The 15988-nt window shown below is 53.2% G+C and overlaps 1 protein-coding gene across 1 annotated transcript; it reads right to left on the reverse strand.

Moving 5' to 3' along the window:
• Positions 1–1291: 1291 nt before the first annotated feature.
• Positions 1292–14377, reverse strand: GATA5 (GATA binding protein 5). The gene is made up of 7 exons (XM_074920147.1): positions 14111–14377; positions 12808–13410; positions 10516–10682; positions 4878–5003; positions 3952–4039; positions 3233–3357; positions 1292–2198 (listed from the first exon to the last, which is right to left on the reverse strand). The coding sequence occupies exons 2-7, from the start codon at positions 13325–13327 to the stop codon at positions 2043–2045; spliced, it is 1182 nt and encodes a 393-aa protein (XP_074776248.1). The 5' UTR covers positions 13328–13410; positions 14111–14377; the 3' UTR covers positions 1292–2042.
• Positions 14378–15988: the final 1611 nt, after the last annotated feature.

A 15988-nucleotide genomic window follows, 5' to 3' on the forward strand; every position in this document is an offset into this window, starting at 1 on the left:
TGTCTGCCTGTGTCCTGACACGTCACCTCGGGCGCCTGCAGGTCGCCTGCGCCCAGGTCACATCGCCCATTTTCCTGACTCCCAGAGGCACGGTCGGGGCTGGATTTGGGGACGGTGTCACCCTGCCAGTCCCATGCTGCTGGCTTATCTGCTGCATGGCTGTGCCCGGCTCTGATGTGGGTGTTGGCATGCCAGAGAGTGGAAAAACAAACGGTGGTGATGTGGATCTGTGGTGAGAGCCCGGCCATGCAAACACGGTGTGCCACTGCCAAGCCCGGCGCTGGAGGGATGTCCCCCCCGTGACAGCCCCTGCCCCGACACTGGAGCTCGGCATGATCCAAGCTGCTAATGAAGCTCTGGAGGAACAAGAAACACTCCTCCAAGGACAGTTTTCATCCATGGGCTTTGATAAAAAGGTGGCTTGAACCCATCCATGCCTGAACATCAAGGGACCAGTCACAGAGCTATGGTAGTACTGAGGGGGACCAGTATTCCCCAGTGCCTGGAGCATCTCCTTTCCTCTAGCAAGGGTTACATGGTGGAAAGCATCTTCCTCCATCTCTGCTGAGTCGTGACTTGATGTCAGATTCACTCTCCCTCATCATCTTTAGCCTGTTGTTTATAATAAAAATCAAGTGATCCATCTCTTCTGACAAGAGGAAGAGTTGCTCCAGGAAGCCCTGGACAGGTCAACTTCTATATTAAGCAACTATTACTTGACAGCTTCCTGGCCATAAATAGCTGTCCAGCCAGGCTGGGGATTTTATTTAGAAATAACAAATAAAGCGGGCCATAGAAGTAACTTCATAACCTTGCTCCCCCTTCATTCCCACCCAACTCCCCAACTTGGTATGGTGTTGTCCTCACCCCCAGACTCCTTGGGAGCTTCCAGGGCCCCCTTGCATGCCCCCAGCAGCGCATATCTCCCCATCACCCACCTCCCCACGGCAGCTCCGAGAAGCTGTAGGAACACGCTGTTGCCAGATTTTGGAAGAGTGATACGGGTTTTGCATCACCGATGATCTTTTGCTACAGCTCGTCTCCAAGAAATTGTTTTCTACTTGGCTTTCGTTAAAATAATTAAAAAGGAATCTCTGCCCCTGCATGGCTGAAAGCTGGAAATCCTCCATTCAAAACATCCCCAAAACTAGATGCAAACAAATATACTTCCAACACGTCTTATTTTTCAGTCCTTCAAACCCTTCTCTTAACTTTCGGAGGACTAACTTCTGATTTTCTAAAGCTCAGAGTTGGCAATATCAAACCCAACCAGGAAATACAAAAGAAAAACAGCATTTCAGTATTCTTTTATTATTGGGAGGTTTTGACCATTTTTGTCATGTGGTTTGCCTAAAATAATAATAAAAAAAAATCTTTCTTTGGAGCTGGAAAGGGAAGAGCAGCGTGTTTATTTCATGTATGACTCATCAGCTCAGTGTTGATAGGCTAAACCCTTCAGAAGCTAACACTCTATAGAGATGATCGTTTTTAATATAAAACAGTAAATGTTTAAAACAACCGTTGCTTTTTTTTTTCCTCTTTTCTTCCTGTTGTGGCCAATAAAACATAAGGGAGGCCACACAGTTTACATTTTAATAAAATTAAGTTATTTGGTGCCATGTTATTACAGTCTTTATTGGAAAGTGGAATAAATTGCACACAGAGGAGTCATAGGAGGGAGAAATCACTGCGAATAAACATAGATTCTGGGATGCATTTATTTGCTGGTTTCATCTCAAAGGAGGAAGGCTTTCCCTGGGAAAACAGAGGCAGCCCCGGGGCTCCGGCCTTGGGGAGGCACCCCTGCGTCGCTCCAGCCAAGGATGAACTTTTTGGGGAGCTGGTGCCACAGCGGGGCCATCCCGGCCCCATCCAGCCAACGTTTTCCACACGCATCCTCCAAGAGAAACCTGTCCTGCAGCCACAGCTTGACACCCCGCAGTCCTGAAGTGCTGGGGCAGCCTGGCCTCCTGCTCATCAGCCGTTTGCAGGGCCAGCCAAAAACGTTGGTCCCGAGGCTTTTTGCTGGAGGTTGGGGGTTTCTAGGCGAGCGCCAGGGCACACCAGGAGTCCTGCCGGAGTGGCACACTCAGCCCGGGCTGCGAGGCCATGGTGGTGGGGGAGAAGGTGTAGTCCTCGGGCTCGAATTTGAACTCACTGTGGTTGCCAGCCAGTGCCTCGTCTGACTGGCTCTGTGCCTGCCCCAGGAAGAGAAGAAGCAAGTAGTTAGAAAACCTGTTATTAGCCAATGGGTCACTCTTCCCCTTGCCATAATGCAGTAGCTGGACTAGGTTGGATTATGAACAGGGTGGGTTATCCCTGATGATACTGCTGCCCCTCGGAGGAGCTTGGAGTCAGGTAGGAAGGGTGCTCCATCCCCAGCGGGGAGGGGGCATCCTAGGGCACATCTGCATTTATTTGCTGAATAAACATGTCCAGTTTGGAAACCTCTAGGCACGTGTATATTTTTTAAGAGCGCGGCACAAATCGGATTTATCGGTTTCAGCCAAAAATCCCCCTTTCCCATACGGCGCACCTGGCGCCGTGCCAGTTCACTTGGCTGCTGAAGCTGAGTTTCCCCTCCATGCACACACGTCCAGCTCGGGGAGGGCTCAGGTCCGGCATAAGGATAGTGCTGGGTCACAAAGTTTTGATGTGTGCGTTGTTTTAGAGCCATTTTTACCTCCACCAAGACAAAATAGCAACCCACCCCAAAGAAATCCTCGAGGCAGAAGCACAGCCTTGCAGCCTGGGGTCTCGGACAGGATTACAGCTCTGTGAGCGCTGAGAACCTCAGGGCTATAAAGTACAGATAATGTGTGCCCAGGGAGCTTTTTCTTGGGAGCTACAGAGGTTTCTACCCTGTGCTGATCCCACCAATTCAACAGGGTTTTAATTTGCAGGATTTCATGGCAGGAGACAGGAAATAAACCCAGCTCTGTGCCAAAGCTGGTTCACTCCCTATCGCCTCCATGGCAGCAGGGCTTGGACCTCCCAGTTCCCCACTGCAAGACGGAAGAGCCGATGAGGAGCCAACAGGCTGGAGCCCTTCCTGGTCCGCAACATCTTGGCTGACTCGCTGCTTTCCTCGGTCTGAGGCAGTCCATCAGGATAGTGCCCCCAGTGCAATGAACTAATTGTTTAGCCTCATCAAGACCCCCCAGTCAGCGACTACCCAGGCGTGTGGAGCTTCCACCCCAGCAGGCAACGGCTGCGGGCCCCTGTGCCTTACCTGGGACACCGACACTATGGTTTGTCCGGGATACTGTGAGGTGGTGCTGGGCTCTGACTTTAAAGTGACCGTGCTGTCTGAGTTTGTAATGGAAGAAGGGGAGTTAGTGGCCGAAGTTGTAGACCCTGGAAGACAATCGGTACAGGACAATGAAGCAACATAGGTACAAATGTGCTCTTAAGGTAATTGATATTTTAATGGCTACCATCACATCTCATGGTACAACTTTACTGTTCTCTTTCTCCACTGCATCTCTGCCAAGGTAAGGCTTTGTATTTGGCTGCCAAGATGCTGATGGAGGAGGAGGAGGAGCACCCTTTCGCAGCCTGGCAGTGCTGGTTCTGGTACAGGCCAGGTGGGCTAACGTTGAATTTGTCATGATACCTTCCCTTTGACTCCTTAATACACCATTCCCAGCCCTGTTTTTTCCCATTACTCAATTTATCTCAGATCTACTTGAACACAAGCACTGCTGGGCTGGAGCCAGGTGCCTACAGGATGGAGGAACCTCACAGGAATACAACAGCACTGCGGTTTCCCACCCAACCTCCTCCTTCCACATGAGGTCTATGCATAAATACAGGCCCTACATCCAAAGCAATCATCAGGGAGAAAAAAAAAAAATCACAATATTGCTTTCTAATTATAATTTTTTGCAGAAGACATGTTGAGGTGAATTATGCTCCAAGCCCCCATGATGGATCGTGGCAGCACTGTACCTGTTGAGGTTTTGCCTTTGGTAATGTTTTTAGGCTTCCTTTTCCTCGTCTGGATGCTTTCCTTTTTCATGGCCAGAGGTCGTGGTACCTTGACATTCATAAAGTTTAGAATCATTAATATTGCAGTTTACTTAGTTCCTTCCCACACACATGTTGCTCTCCTATTTACATGCCGTAGTTCATGCAAAGCACCTAAAGTCCTTGTCCTTCACTAAGTGCTATTTTTCTCTGCAACAGGCCTTGGCTGGAAGATCTATAAGACTAACAGCTAAAGCTTTCCCACAAATTTTGTTTTTTCCTTTATTTCCTATTTTCCTTTTCCTGATTTATTAGTGACCTTTATGACAGGGCCCTATTAAATTACACTGACAGACTGAGAGCCCACATGGCGCAGAGGGAATGGTCATGGGATAAAGAGACTTTATGGCAGACATTTGAAGAGGCCTGTATAGAGGGATGAAGTCTCCTCTTTGGCTGATGGACATGTTACCAACAGTGGATAAATGTTATCAGCTAGCCTCCATGCGGACTTCTGAGCATTCTTCACACATTCTTAACTACCACATCTATAAGAAATACGTTCCTTTTCTCCAGCCTGGGTTTGGGAAGCTTCAGTCTCCAGCTACTGGTGCCTGGTAAGCTTTGTTTCTGGAGAGTAACTTGGCAAAAAACTTAATTAAGAGACACCCAGCGCCAGAAATCTCTCCTCTACACAGGTACCTCCTGAGAGTGTTCCAGTACCACTTTAGCCTTATTCTGGAACACCTCAGTAGACTGAACTTTTAACTGTTCAAGGAGACAGGACTGGGCTATGGCTCTTCTGGGTCCAGTTTAGAGGCTGGTCCCTCCAGACCTGATATCCTGGACCTGCTGGGCGGTGATCCCAGCACCCAAAGGGTCCCTCCCAGTGCAGACATGCTCCTCACCCCGTGGAGCTTCATGTACAACCCGCAGGCGTTGCAGACGGGCTCCCCTTCGGCGTTCCTTCTCCAGAGGGTGGTATTGGTCGTGTGGCAGTTAGTGCAACATAGGCCAGCACGTCTAGATGAAGACTAAAAAACAAACAAACAAACAAACACATGAATGCACACGTAGGAATGATTAATTGGGAAGTTTCCTTTCATACAAAAATAAAATCTCCAATTACACCAATTTCCTGGAAAATGTGAAACACACACGATAGCCAAATTCAGATCAAAGAAATTGCATTCAAATGAGGTCACTGCAATTTGCAAGTGCTTTTCTTATTGAGCCTGATAAACCTGGCAAATATCCTTGCAACTCATTTCACAAACTTCCAACAAATCTGCTGGAAGTGATCATGGCTCAGAGCACAGAGAACTTTCCTCCAGGAGATCCACTCCGATGGAGAAGGAGATGGAAAATGCCAGCCAGGCTTTAATCACACAAAGCAAACTCCTCCTGCTTAGGCAAACTCTTCACCTATTTTTCTGCACTCAGAACCACCGCTAAAGTTAGCAACACCCCAATTAATCTCTGGTTTAAGACAACTGGAATCAATTGGCTGAGCTGAGCAGAACCAAACTGAACTGGCCCGTGGTGGGACCAGGGAGGTTATTCTTTGCACGTCTCGCAGATAATCTGTTCTTTTACAGACTGCAGGAACACCGTGCAAACATTAATTAATGGCATATTTTGTGAGTGCAGTGATTGCTGGCTCTGAAACATTAATACTTCCAAATGGAGAAGGAAAATATTCTGGCAGAAGCAGCAAACTCATTTCTGATAACTGTACTCCAAGCCACTGGAAAATTCACAAGTCTCTATATACAGACCTGTCATCTCAATAGGCATTTCATTTGAAAGTCTCTTAACACTAGGTATTGAAAGTATTTTAGTAAAAGACTTCACTGAGTATAAGATACCAGTGACATAAGTAATACCAGAGGCTCTCCGCATTCAGATGTTTGAATATGTTCTTCAGCCTTGAGAAAAATCACTTTGATTCCTCTCAAAGCAGACAATAGGTGATGCAGGCAATAAAGAACTCCCCGTTTGTTTATTCTTCCATTATTGCTCCATATCATGACTGAGCAATATAACGAATGAGGTGGGAAGAGTAGGAATAAAAATTAAATGTTTTTACAAGGCTAGCAGTCAAATAAAGATCAGCTTTGAGTTTCAAGAGACACAAGTGACATGCCCGAGCTTTGATTCACTCGTTGCTCAGCAAAGAGGTCTCAGCAACTATTCGCAAATAACGGTATTGCTTTGGAAAGTATTTAGCTTTCAGGAAATAACCAGGCAAAAATAATAATACACCGAGGTGTGAGCTGACAAGCCTGGCACAGAGAAGGGGACAGCAATCCTTGTCCCTAATACAGGAGGTGGTGTCACAGCGAGATCCTGGAGCTTCTTTAAAGCCTTTCAGCTGCTGGGGCTGTGCCCTTCATCCCTGCAACCAGGAGGGACCTCAGCCCCGACGGGAACAGAGGGAGGTTCGAACACCCACTGGGGGCAATGGCTCTGAGGTCCAGCTCCTGCTGTGGGTGCGGAGGGGAATTCGGAGGCACTCAGCCCTGGGGTAGCTGTGCCCGGCATGGGCCGGTGAGATCTGTCATCGCCTGCAGATGGAGGAAGGCCAACACAAAGCTCTTTGGAAAGCCCCAAGATTTCTGGGCCACCACAGGTCCCTGGGCAGGAGGGACACACTGTTCCTGTTTGATACAACGCTTTGTCTGTGGCTTGCAGGTGAGGTGGCAATGAGACCTGTGGCTCCGGTGGCCCAAGGGCAATGCTGGCCCTGCCAGAGCTCTGCCCACCCTGCCAGCACTGCATCGCAACCTGCTCGTGGGCTTTCTGCTGGGGCGGCAGCATGTGCCTTCTGCATCTCCTGCACATCACTTTGTGGGCTGCCTCCTCCTTGCATAGCCAGGGAGAGCAGAAACCATCCTCCATGACCAAATATTACAACTTACACCCCAGAAACCCCATGAGAACCTGGCCCTGCACCACAACCTGCCAGCTTAGCAAGAGAAAGACAGTCAAGGCTACTGTTGCTCACTGAAGGACGAGGGTACAATACATTATTGCTGGTTTCCCAGCAGTTTCCCTTAAAAGAAAATGCATTTCTGCCTCCCTCCACCCGGCTGCCTTTGTACCACTCTGACCTTGTCTAGGAAGTTGTTGACTTCAACATTGTGCTCCAGTGTTTATTTATACAAATGCAGCATACACTCAAACAAAAACTCTTCACGGACCGGGCTTGACAGCCAAGTGCTGCTGATAAGCTCAAGGAATGGTGAGTCGAGCCTATCGAATCAACCGTGTGTGAGTGCTGCTTGGAGCGCCCAAAAAATTCAGAGCCATCAGGGCAGGTCCATCTGAGGGAGCCCAAAGCTGTCAGACTGCTTCACCTCCTTTTCAAAGGTGGAAATGAAACCATAGGGTTTCACAGGAAAAAAAGAAGTCTCTGAACCCCCAGATTTAATCAACACTTCTCTGTCCCCCTTGTCAGCAGGACAGAGGGGACCTGGTGCTGATTGACAGGAAAGAGGCTGCAGCAAGAGCATGATGAGATACCTGAGCTCAGCTCCTGAAAGAGGGCAGATCTGAGCCTCAGGGCTGAAGGCAGCAGCATCCTTTGAGATCTGTTACTATGGCTCTGGGGAAACCTGCCCCTTGGAGGATGAGGGAGCTTCAGGAGCTGATGGCCAGGAGAAAGCCAAGGCACACACCATGAAAGCTGCATGGCTCTAGGATCCTATTAGATTGTCCCAGGGCTGCCGTCAATCCAATCCCCATCTTCCCCAAAAGCATCACCAAACTCACTATGCATTGCAAACTGTAAAAAAGGACAGGCTGAAAGAATACTCCCTGAGCCAAGTCAAGAAAACTCAACTCCGGGTAAGTCCTTTGACTCAGGACAGTGCGGGAGCTGCTGAGCACAGGACGGCGGCTGCATCTGCCCTTGGTGCTGCACCACACCGCGAGCTCTGCTCCTAACACGGGGGAATTGCACCCACAAGGATGGAGCCATCCCGCTCCCCCGGCTGCTCCTGGATCGTAAAAGTGATTTGGCTTTCAGGTCTGGGTCTAAGGTATCATCATGTGAAATGTGCCAAGAAACCTTGGCTAGAAAAGATACTGCCTAAGCTAAAGCGCTGCTTCCATCCTCTGAGATAAATCCTTTCTTCCGAAAGCCACAGTGCTTTGACTCCAGACACAGGCTCTAGCAAAATGTCTGTCCCTGCTGCATAGAGGATGTTGCCCTTATCTCAAAACAAGAAACAAAAAATGAACTGGAAACTACACTTCACTTGCTTGCCCTCTCCCACGCACAAGCAGGCTGAGCGCTACCGAGCTGCAGGACGTCACTCCCGCAGTGTTGTCTGGGCCACATTGCGTCCTCCAGGGCCTTCAGCAGGACTTTGCTTTGTGAAAACACAAGTCAGAATAACTCCCTGCACGCCATCTACTTACAGAACAAAGGTCGTAATGTAAAGGACAAAAGCAACCATTTTTCCTTCCTGTGTCTGTATTTCACCGTTCCTAGAGCAACGGGGTGTCACCGTGTTCAGTGCTCTGCTCCCACCCAGCCCGCGCGGGTGAGGTTATGAGCAGGGAAGACATCCCCCACCATGGAAATCGTTTGGGGGAAGAAGCCACAGAGATACAGGTCACTCCCTCGGTAGTGGATTTGCAGAGCACGCCTGGCACTCTCTTGTCCATTATCATCAGATCCCCGTTCCTCTGATGGGGCAAAACTTGTTATGACATGACATTTCAAACCCTTGGAAAAATCCAAGACTTTCATTCCAGAGTCAGGATGGAAAGTCAAAATTGTGGCCCCTTTCCTAATCCATAAAACAAAATCCCCTCAAGTATTTCAACTGAAAGATTTCCCCTGGATAAGAATAGCTCTTTCATTTGGGCTTTATCATTATTGCACTGATTCCCAAAATGATAATAAAAAAAGTGGAAATGCTTTGATAACGCCCATCAAGATTTGCTCATCCCTGAGACACGGTCTTAATTCTGAGAACCAGCGTTCTCCACCAGAAAACTTTGTTGAAATATTTGCCAAAAAATGCCTCACGGGTGCTATGTGCGGGGCTCTGCAGGCAATGACAGAGGAGCAGGCAGGGAGCTCAGGGTGCGGGCAGGCAGGGTGCAGGCAACGCAAGGCTGTCTCCCTTCCCATGCACCCAAACAAAACACTGAGTAGCAGCGAGAGCTCTCCATTTCCTTTAGGGGAAAGCTGTTCAAAAAAACCTTGGAAATTCATCCGGCACCACCTTTTGATGCCAGTCTGAAATGTAGAGTTGGATTAAAACTGGTTTACACCTATCTCTTTGTGCATGGGTTGTATCTGCTCTGAAGAAATCAGCAGCGTAACTCCGAGATTTGCAGCACAGCAGTGACCAGAGCCTGCTGCCGGGGTGCAGATTTACTGTCGTTATTTTAAAAGAGACCAGGAGGGTTTTGGTTAAACAGGCAAAGCCTGTCAGATAATCCTAAATGTCTCACAGAAACGCCTCGATTTTGATGTGATGAAAAAAACGGGATGATTTTCCACAGAGCCACTGCTCATTTAATTTTGCAAATCCAAAGCCACGTTTCTGGGTTTGGAATCAGAATGAAACATCTTGCTCAATCCCAACTAATTTATATATATATATATATATATTTAAGCTTTTCTTACACAGAAACTTGTCATTGCTTTGTTACTACTAATAATTTGTTTTGCAATGCAAAAAAAAAAATAACTGCAGGAATACACCCCAGTGAAAGCAAAAGGAGCTTCCAGCTGTTCCCCAGCACGGCTCCAACAAACATCCTGTTTGTAATGACGGCTTTTGATGACAGGCTCTGAAACTAAAACTGTTACCACCAAATTTAAACATCCCAAAGCGACTCTACAAAAAAAAAAAAAAAAAAAAAAAAAAGGCGCTTTTCCTCTCTCACGATGGGATTCCAATTGGAGGAAGCCCAATATCACATTGCAGGGGGGAATTAATGCTTTAACCTGCAGAGAAACTGGGAGCTACCAAACCCCAAATTTCCCCCTTAGGCAGGTGGGTGAAAGCAGCAGGAGAACTGGGCCCCCATCCTGCTCCCATCGCCAGCGGCCGCGATCCTGCCCGGATCAGCCCTGTCTCCTGCTCAACTACCCTGCCTAGCCTGGGTGTGTCTGCATGCAGAATGAGAAAATAATAATTACTATAGAATAAAAAGCAACGTGTCCGCTCAGGAATGGAGCCCTGGGAAGCCCACAGAGCCCTGGACCACAGGCAGGGCTGATCGCCCCCCACTCAGCCCCTCCATGCAGACCCGGGACCCCTCCGGTCCCCGCTGCCCTGTCCAGGGCAGGAACCCCTCCAGCTTCACCCCATTCCTCCTGACCTGAGCCAGCCCTGCACCGCAACACGGGGCTCCTGTGTGTGCTGATGGTTTTATTTGTGAGAGGATCAAGGGCCAAACAGGCCCAAACACAAGTACAGAGTCCGCAACAGCGCAGGCACCGCCACAGCCCCCCAACTCCTGCCCTCCAGCCGCCCCCCGGATGGAGCGGGGGCTCCCTGCGGGGTTTCCCCCTCTTACCAGCCTCTTCTGTGGCTTGAGCGGGCGGTTGATGCCGTTCATTTTGTGGTAGAGCCCACAGGCGTTGCACAGGTAGTGCCCGGTGCCGTCCTTCCTCCAGAGCGGCGTGGACATGGCCCCACAGTTCACACACTCCCGGCCGTCCCCCGGGAACTCCTCCAGGTACTCTGGAAAAGACACCCAAGGCCTGCGGGTCAGGAGCCGTCCCCACCACCCAGGGCCACCCAGGGTCACCCAGGGCCAGCCTGACCACGAGGACCCTGCGAGAAAGGGTCCCTAATCCTCCGTGCCCCAATACTCCTCTGTGAGGGACAACCCCTGCCCGGGGGGGAGTTCATCTCCATCCTACAAAGTGCAGACCGAATCCCCCTATTCCCTCCACACTTTAATCTTCCAATATTTTGCTCAAAGACAGCATATTTCCCCAACATTTTTTTTTTTTCCCAAAAGACCCCAAAGGGCTGAGGGCGGCTGGGATGGGAATGGAGCCCACCAGCGGGAGAGCGCAGTGTTATCCCCGCGCCGCGCTGCAAAAAGAAATTGAGGGGGGGGGGGGGGGGGGGTGTGCAAAATGGGGCAATTTTCCTGATTTCCATCAAGGCGCGTTGGTCGCTGGCCGGTGGGGGCGGCCCGCCTGGGGAAGGGCTCGGCGCTGCCCAGGGAGCAAAGCCGGGCTGCGGCTCCGCTCGCCCCGCGGGGTGCTCGGGGCTCCCCGGGAAAGCATCGCCGGCCGCCCACGGCCCCGAACTCCTGTTAGCGAGGCTTTTCCTCTCTTTTCTCCCCCCTCCTCGAAAGTCCCGGGAAGAAGCCGCGGAGCCGCCCGCTCCGAGGACCGACTCGGGTCTGTCTCTACCCCCGGCGCGGCTCCGCGGGAATCGGGCAGCCCGGAGCAAAACCGAGGGACCCCTCGATTGAGAGTCGGTCTCTTTTGTCCTGCCGTTTTTCTCTCTCTTTTTGAAATAACTTCCTCCGCTTGGAATGTTATTTCCTTCCGAAGAAAAATACGCTCCTATTTTTTTTATCGTCTTCGATCGTATTAATAATGATCCAACGGAAAGAAAAAGGGAAAAGAACAAAAAATAAAGAGGTGAAAACGGAAAATAAAAACAAAATGTAAAAACTAAAAAAAAAGAAAAAAGTTGCAACAATTCATTACGTGAAAAAAGAGAACAGTTTACGTTACTTAAAAGCGGTTTACACTACTCAAGAGCAAAAAATAAACGGCAGAGAGGACGGCGGCCACTATTCCGGATCCCAAACCACCGATTTCAAAGCGCAGGAGAGATTTCTGCGCCATCACCTCCTTCGGCAGGACCGGGGTGATCCCTTCCCGCACAACGCAACGGATTTTCCCAGACAAAGAGAAAATCCTGGAAAGAAACCGCTCCCGAGCACCTCCGGCGTGGGAGGAAAAGCCGAGGCGGGGAGGCAGCTCCGTGGGGAGGGGGGCTGCTGCTCTGCTTTAACTTTGTTCTTGGGGTAAAGATAAGATAATTCGGTTCACCGCAGTAAAGATGATAACGCGGCTGAGATCTTGAAGTGGCTTTTAAAGGACTTTGCAAACCACCGCCGGAGGAGGATGGTGAAACACCCCCGGGGTTATAAACCCTGTACACGGAGGGTCCTTTTAAATTAAGCCCCAAAATTTTATTTGCTCGGGGCTTGGTTTTAAAGGACTCTCCGGTGTGGATGCAAACGAATTGAAGTGAGGTTTATTGTTCAACGCCTGAGTGCGTTTCAGTGTCTCTCCAAAGGCCGCAGAGCGATGCAGCTGCGGACCTGTTTGGGCGAAGGCGAATTAGGAGACCGAGAGTCTGTTCGAATATAAACTAATTTACCACAATAAATTACTTAAAAGGGAGGGAGCTATAAATCTGCCCCGCTAATTTAAACACAAGGGTAAGTATTGAAGCACAGGCACAAAGTCGATATTGTGGGAAGGAGATATCGTGGGGGTGGTGGTGGGGGGGGGGGGGGAAGGGGTTGAACGGCCTCTGCTCCTCTGTCCTCCGGGGGAATTGCTCTCCTTTGAAACGTGGTCTTTGCCCTTCGTGTCACATCCCCCCCCCCAACACACACACCTCTGTCCAGTGTCAGCCACACATCCCCCGTGCCCGCAAAACCTCTCCATCCCTGGATAAAACCATCCCCTCCTTTCCCATCGGGGATGCCGGAGGGGCAGCTTCACCCCGGGGCCGGGCCACCAAACACTCCGCGGGGATGGGGAGAGCTCCGGGAGCCGGGAAACCACTCGGCGCCCCGAGGCGACGGTGAGGGGCGACGGCGACCTACCGAAAGTGGACCTGCGGCCGGGTAGAGCCGCCTGCCTCGTCTGCAGGCTGTGCAGCACGCTGCTCTCAAAGTGTCCGGCCGTCCAGGAAGGCGGTATCTCGGGGGTCACGTAGGCGGGGTAGGGGCTGGAGTAGGACCCGTTAACGGAGCGCACCAAGGCGTTGCCGTACTGCTCCCGGCCCCCGCCGCCCAGCAGCAGGGGCCCCTGGTAGGCGCCGTCGCGGCCCGGGGGGCTGCTGCCCGGGGGGCTGTGGGAGTAGGAGAAACCCGACGGCGGGTGGGGGCTGCCGGCGTTGAAAGCGGCGGCCTCGCCGCTGCTCTGCCCCCAGCCCGGGGGGTTGGCGAGGTGGCTCTGGTGCGGCTCGCAGCCTTGCAGGTAGGGCAGCGTCTGGAGGACGGAGGGTACCCGCGTGGTGGGCACGTAGACGGGCGAGCCGGCCGACGAGTGGAGGAAGTTGCTGGAGTCGTGGGAATAAGCCGACTGGCCATGGTTGGGGGCGAGGGCCAGACCCTGATACATGTTCCGTCCTCGGCGGCGGCGGTGGCTGCTCAGGGCCCGGCCGGCTGCGCCCCGGCGGTGCCGAGGGGCTCACTCAGAGGAACCTGGGGGGGGGAGAGCCGAGAGCCACGGGTTGAGACCCCGGGAAATCCCGGGAAACCCCGGGAGACCCCGGCCCGCGGCCCTTCACGCGGCGAAATCGCCTCTTCCCTGCCTCAAGCAGGAGCTGTAACTTGTAATTTTTTTTTTTTTTTTCCGTTAAACTTTCCTCTGGTCACCTCGTCCCACGGGGGAAACCGGGCCGAGAGCAGCAGCCGAGCCACGGCGAGAAATAACCTCCGCGCAGCACCGCCGGCACCTTCCCACCTCCCGCCTGGGCATTTCCAAGGGGCCCAAAAAATTGATCTTTTTTAAAACTTTTTTTTCCCAAAAAAAGTATTTCCCTTCCCGGCTTTTTTTTTTGTTTGTTTGTTTGTTTCTTGGTCTGGGTTTTTTTTTTTTTGTTTTTTTTTTGTTTTTTTTTTTGTTAAATAATCAGCCCAGGGCCTGGAGCGCGCCTCGGGGCCTTGCTGGCAGGGAGGCAGCCGGCGGCCCCTCGGGCGCCCGGGCCGGGAGGGAGCCGGGTCCCGGCGACCCTGAGCAGCGTCCCCGGCCTGGGAGCGTCCCCGGTGTTCCCCATCCACCAGCGCTGCCGCTTTCGTGTTAAAAAGCAAAATAACCCTCGGGCAGGCCTCTCCGGGCGGAGAGCCGCGGGGCACCGCAAGAGCATCCCGCCCCCGGCCCCCCTCCCGGGCAGGTACTCACATGGCAGCGGGCCGGGAGCGGAGCCGGGCATGGCCGGGTGGGCATGAAGCTGCGCTCACACCATCCAGGGAAATCCCAGGAAAATAACAATAATAATAATAATAATGGTAAAAAAAAAAAAGAAAAGAATAAAGTTCACAGGGGAGGGAGGAGAAGAAGGCAAAACAACCGGGACCCCCTGGCAGAGAGGGGCTGCCCTCCCCCGGTCCCTCCCCTCCCGCCGCCGCCGTCTCCCGTGGGTGCGTCCCTGGCTGCGCCCGGCGGGGAAGTGGCGGCGGCAGCGGCGGCGGCGGCTCTTTACGGCGGGTCCCGGTGCGGTCCGGCCCACGTGACGGCCGGCGGGGTAGCCCCGGTCCCGGCCAGGATTGGGCGCCTCCCGGCAAGGCGGGATGGGGGGGACGGACGGACGGACGGACAGACGGGAGAAGTCCCGCCGGCTCCGCTCCCGGCGGGGGGAGGACGCGCCCGCCGGCTCCCCCCTGGCGCGGGGGCAGGATGCGGCCCCCGAGGGTGCCCCGCACCGCCCCGCACCCGCGGGCTGACCCCCTCCCCCTCCCCGCCCCCCGCAAGGTTGGAGGTGTCCGCCCGCCCCCCCGGGGAGGGGTGGGGGGTGGCTCCCTCATTTGCGGGACTCGCTGCGTTCCTTGGGGGGGGTCACTCCGGCACCCCGGCTGGAGGCGATATTCCCCTCGCCCCCCCCGGGTCGCCGGTAGGTGCTGGGGAACACACCGAAAACTTCCCGGCGCGGTTTGGGGTAGCGGAGGACGTGGCCGGGCGGTTTTCTGCTCCGAGCCAGCGCTCCGGCTCCTCTTTACAGTAAAACCCGTACTAAGGGGGAAGGGGGGGTCCCACCAGCCTGCCCCCCCAACCTGTCCTGCCTCTCTCGAGCGGCCCACGGCCCCCCCGAGGCTGGGGCGAGGCTCGCAGCCCGCCCGGCCCGGCCGTGCCCGGGGTTCAAGGCGGCTCTGCCCGGCCGGGCCGCTTCGGAGAGCAGCGCCCCGGCCCCTCACCGTCCCGTCGGGGCCGCCGGGCCCCGGGCTGCCCCGCCTGCAGGGGCTCTGCTCTTCCCCGGGGGAAGCAGTCGAGAGGGTCCTCCTCGCTGCAGCCCCCCTCGGCCGAGCGGCTCTGGCCTTGCGAGGGGGACTAAAGCCCCGCTTTTCCCCGTCGGTTCGACCCCGGGAAGGAGCGCTTAGTCCCCGCCGCCCGCTTAGTCCGGGTCATTTGACCGATTTAACCCTCCTCCGGTGTCGGGCAGCAAGGCTGATCCCCACCCGCCGCCGGAGCGAGGAAATAATTTCATCGTTATCGGGGTTTGCGTCAGGGGGAATTTTTGCGCCTTTGCCCCAAAGCTCTGGCTCTCTCCTCCTCGAAGAAATGGAAAAAAAAAAAAAAAAAAAAAAAGCTTCGGCGAATCTCACCCGCCGCTTGCTCCATCCACGGGCGGGCAGAGCTTTGCCGCCTGCAGGCCTCTGCCACAGGATCGGGCCCTGCTCGGCCCCGGGAGCCCTCCCGTAACCCGGCTGAGCGCTCCCGGCGGTGGGGTCCCGGCGCCCGGGGGAGCCCGTCCAGCCCCGGCTCCGCAGGGACCGGCGCTGCGGGAAGGGTGGGAAATTTCAGCTCCAAAATAAACTGGTGCAGGAATGCCAGCTATTTCCCTCGGAATAATGCAATGCAACTGACCGGAGATGTATTTATTTGCTCGCGAAAGCGGCCGTTTACGGCTCGCAGGGTATCCCTGTGCCCGCGGAGCAAAAGAAAAAATAAAGAAAAAAAAAAAAAAAAAGAATAAAAAAAGAAGAAGAAGAAAAGCTATAGAAAAAGAAAATAACAACCCGGGGAGGCTCCTGCTTTGCGAGCCCCGCGGCTGAACAGGCAGAA

The sequence above is a fragment of the Athene noctua genome, chromosome 16 (assembly GCF_965140245.1).
Source record: "Athene noctua chromosome 16, bAthNoc1.hap1.1, whole genome shotgun sequence".
In the NCBI taxonomy this organism is placed as follows: domain Eukaryota; kingdom Metazoa; phylum Chordata; class Aves; order Strigiformes; family Strigidae; genus Athene; species Athene noctua.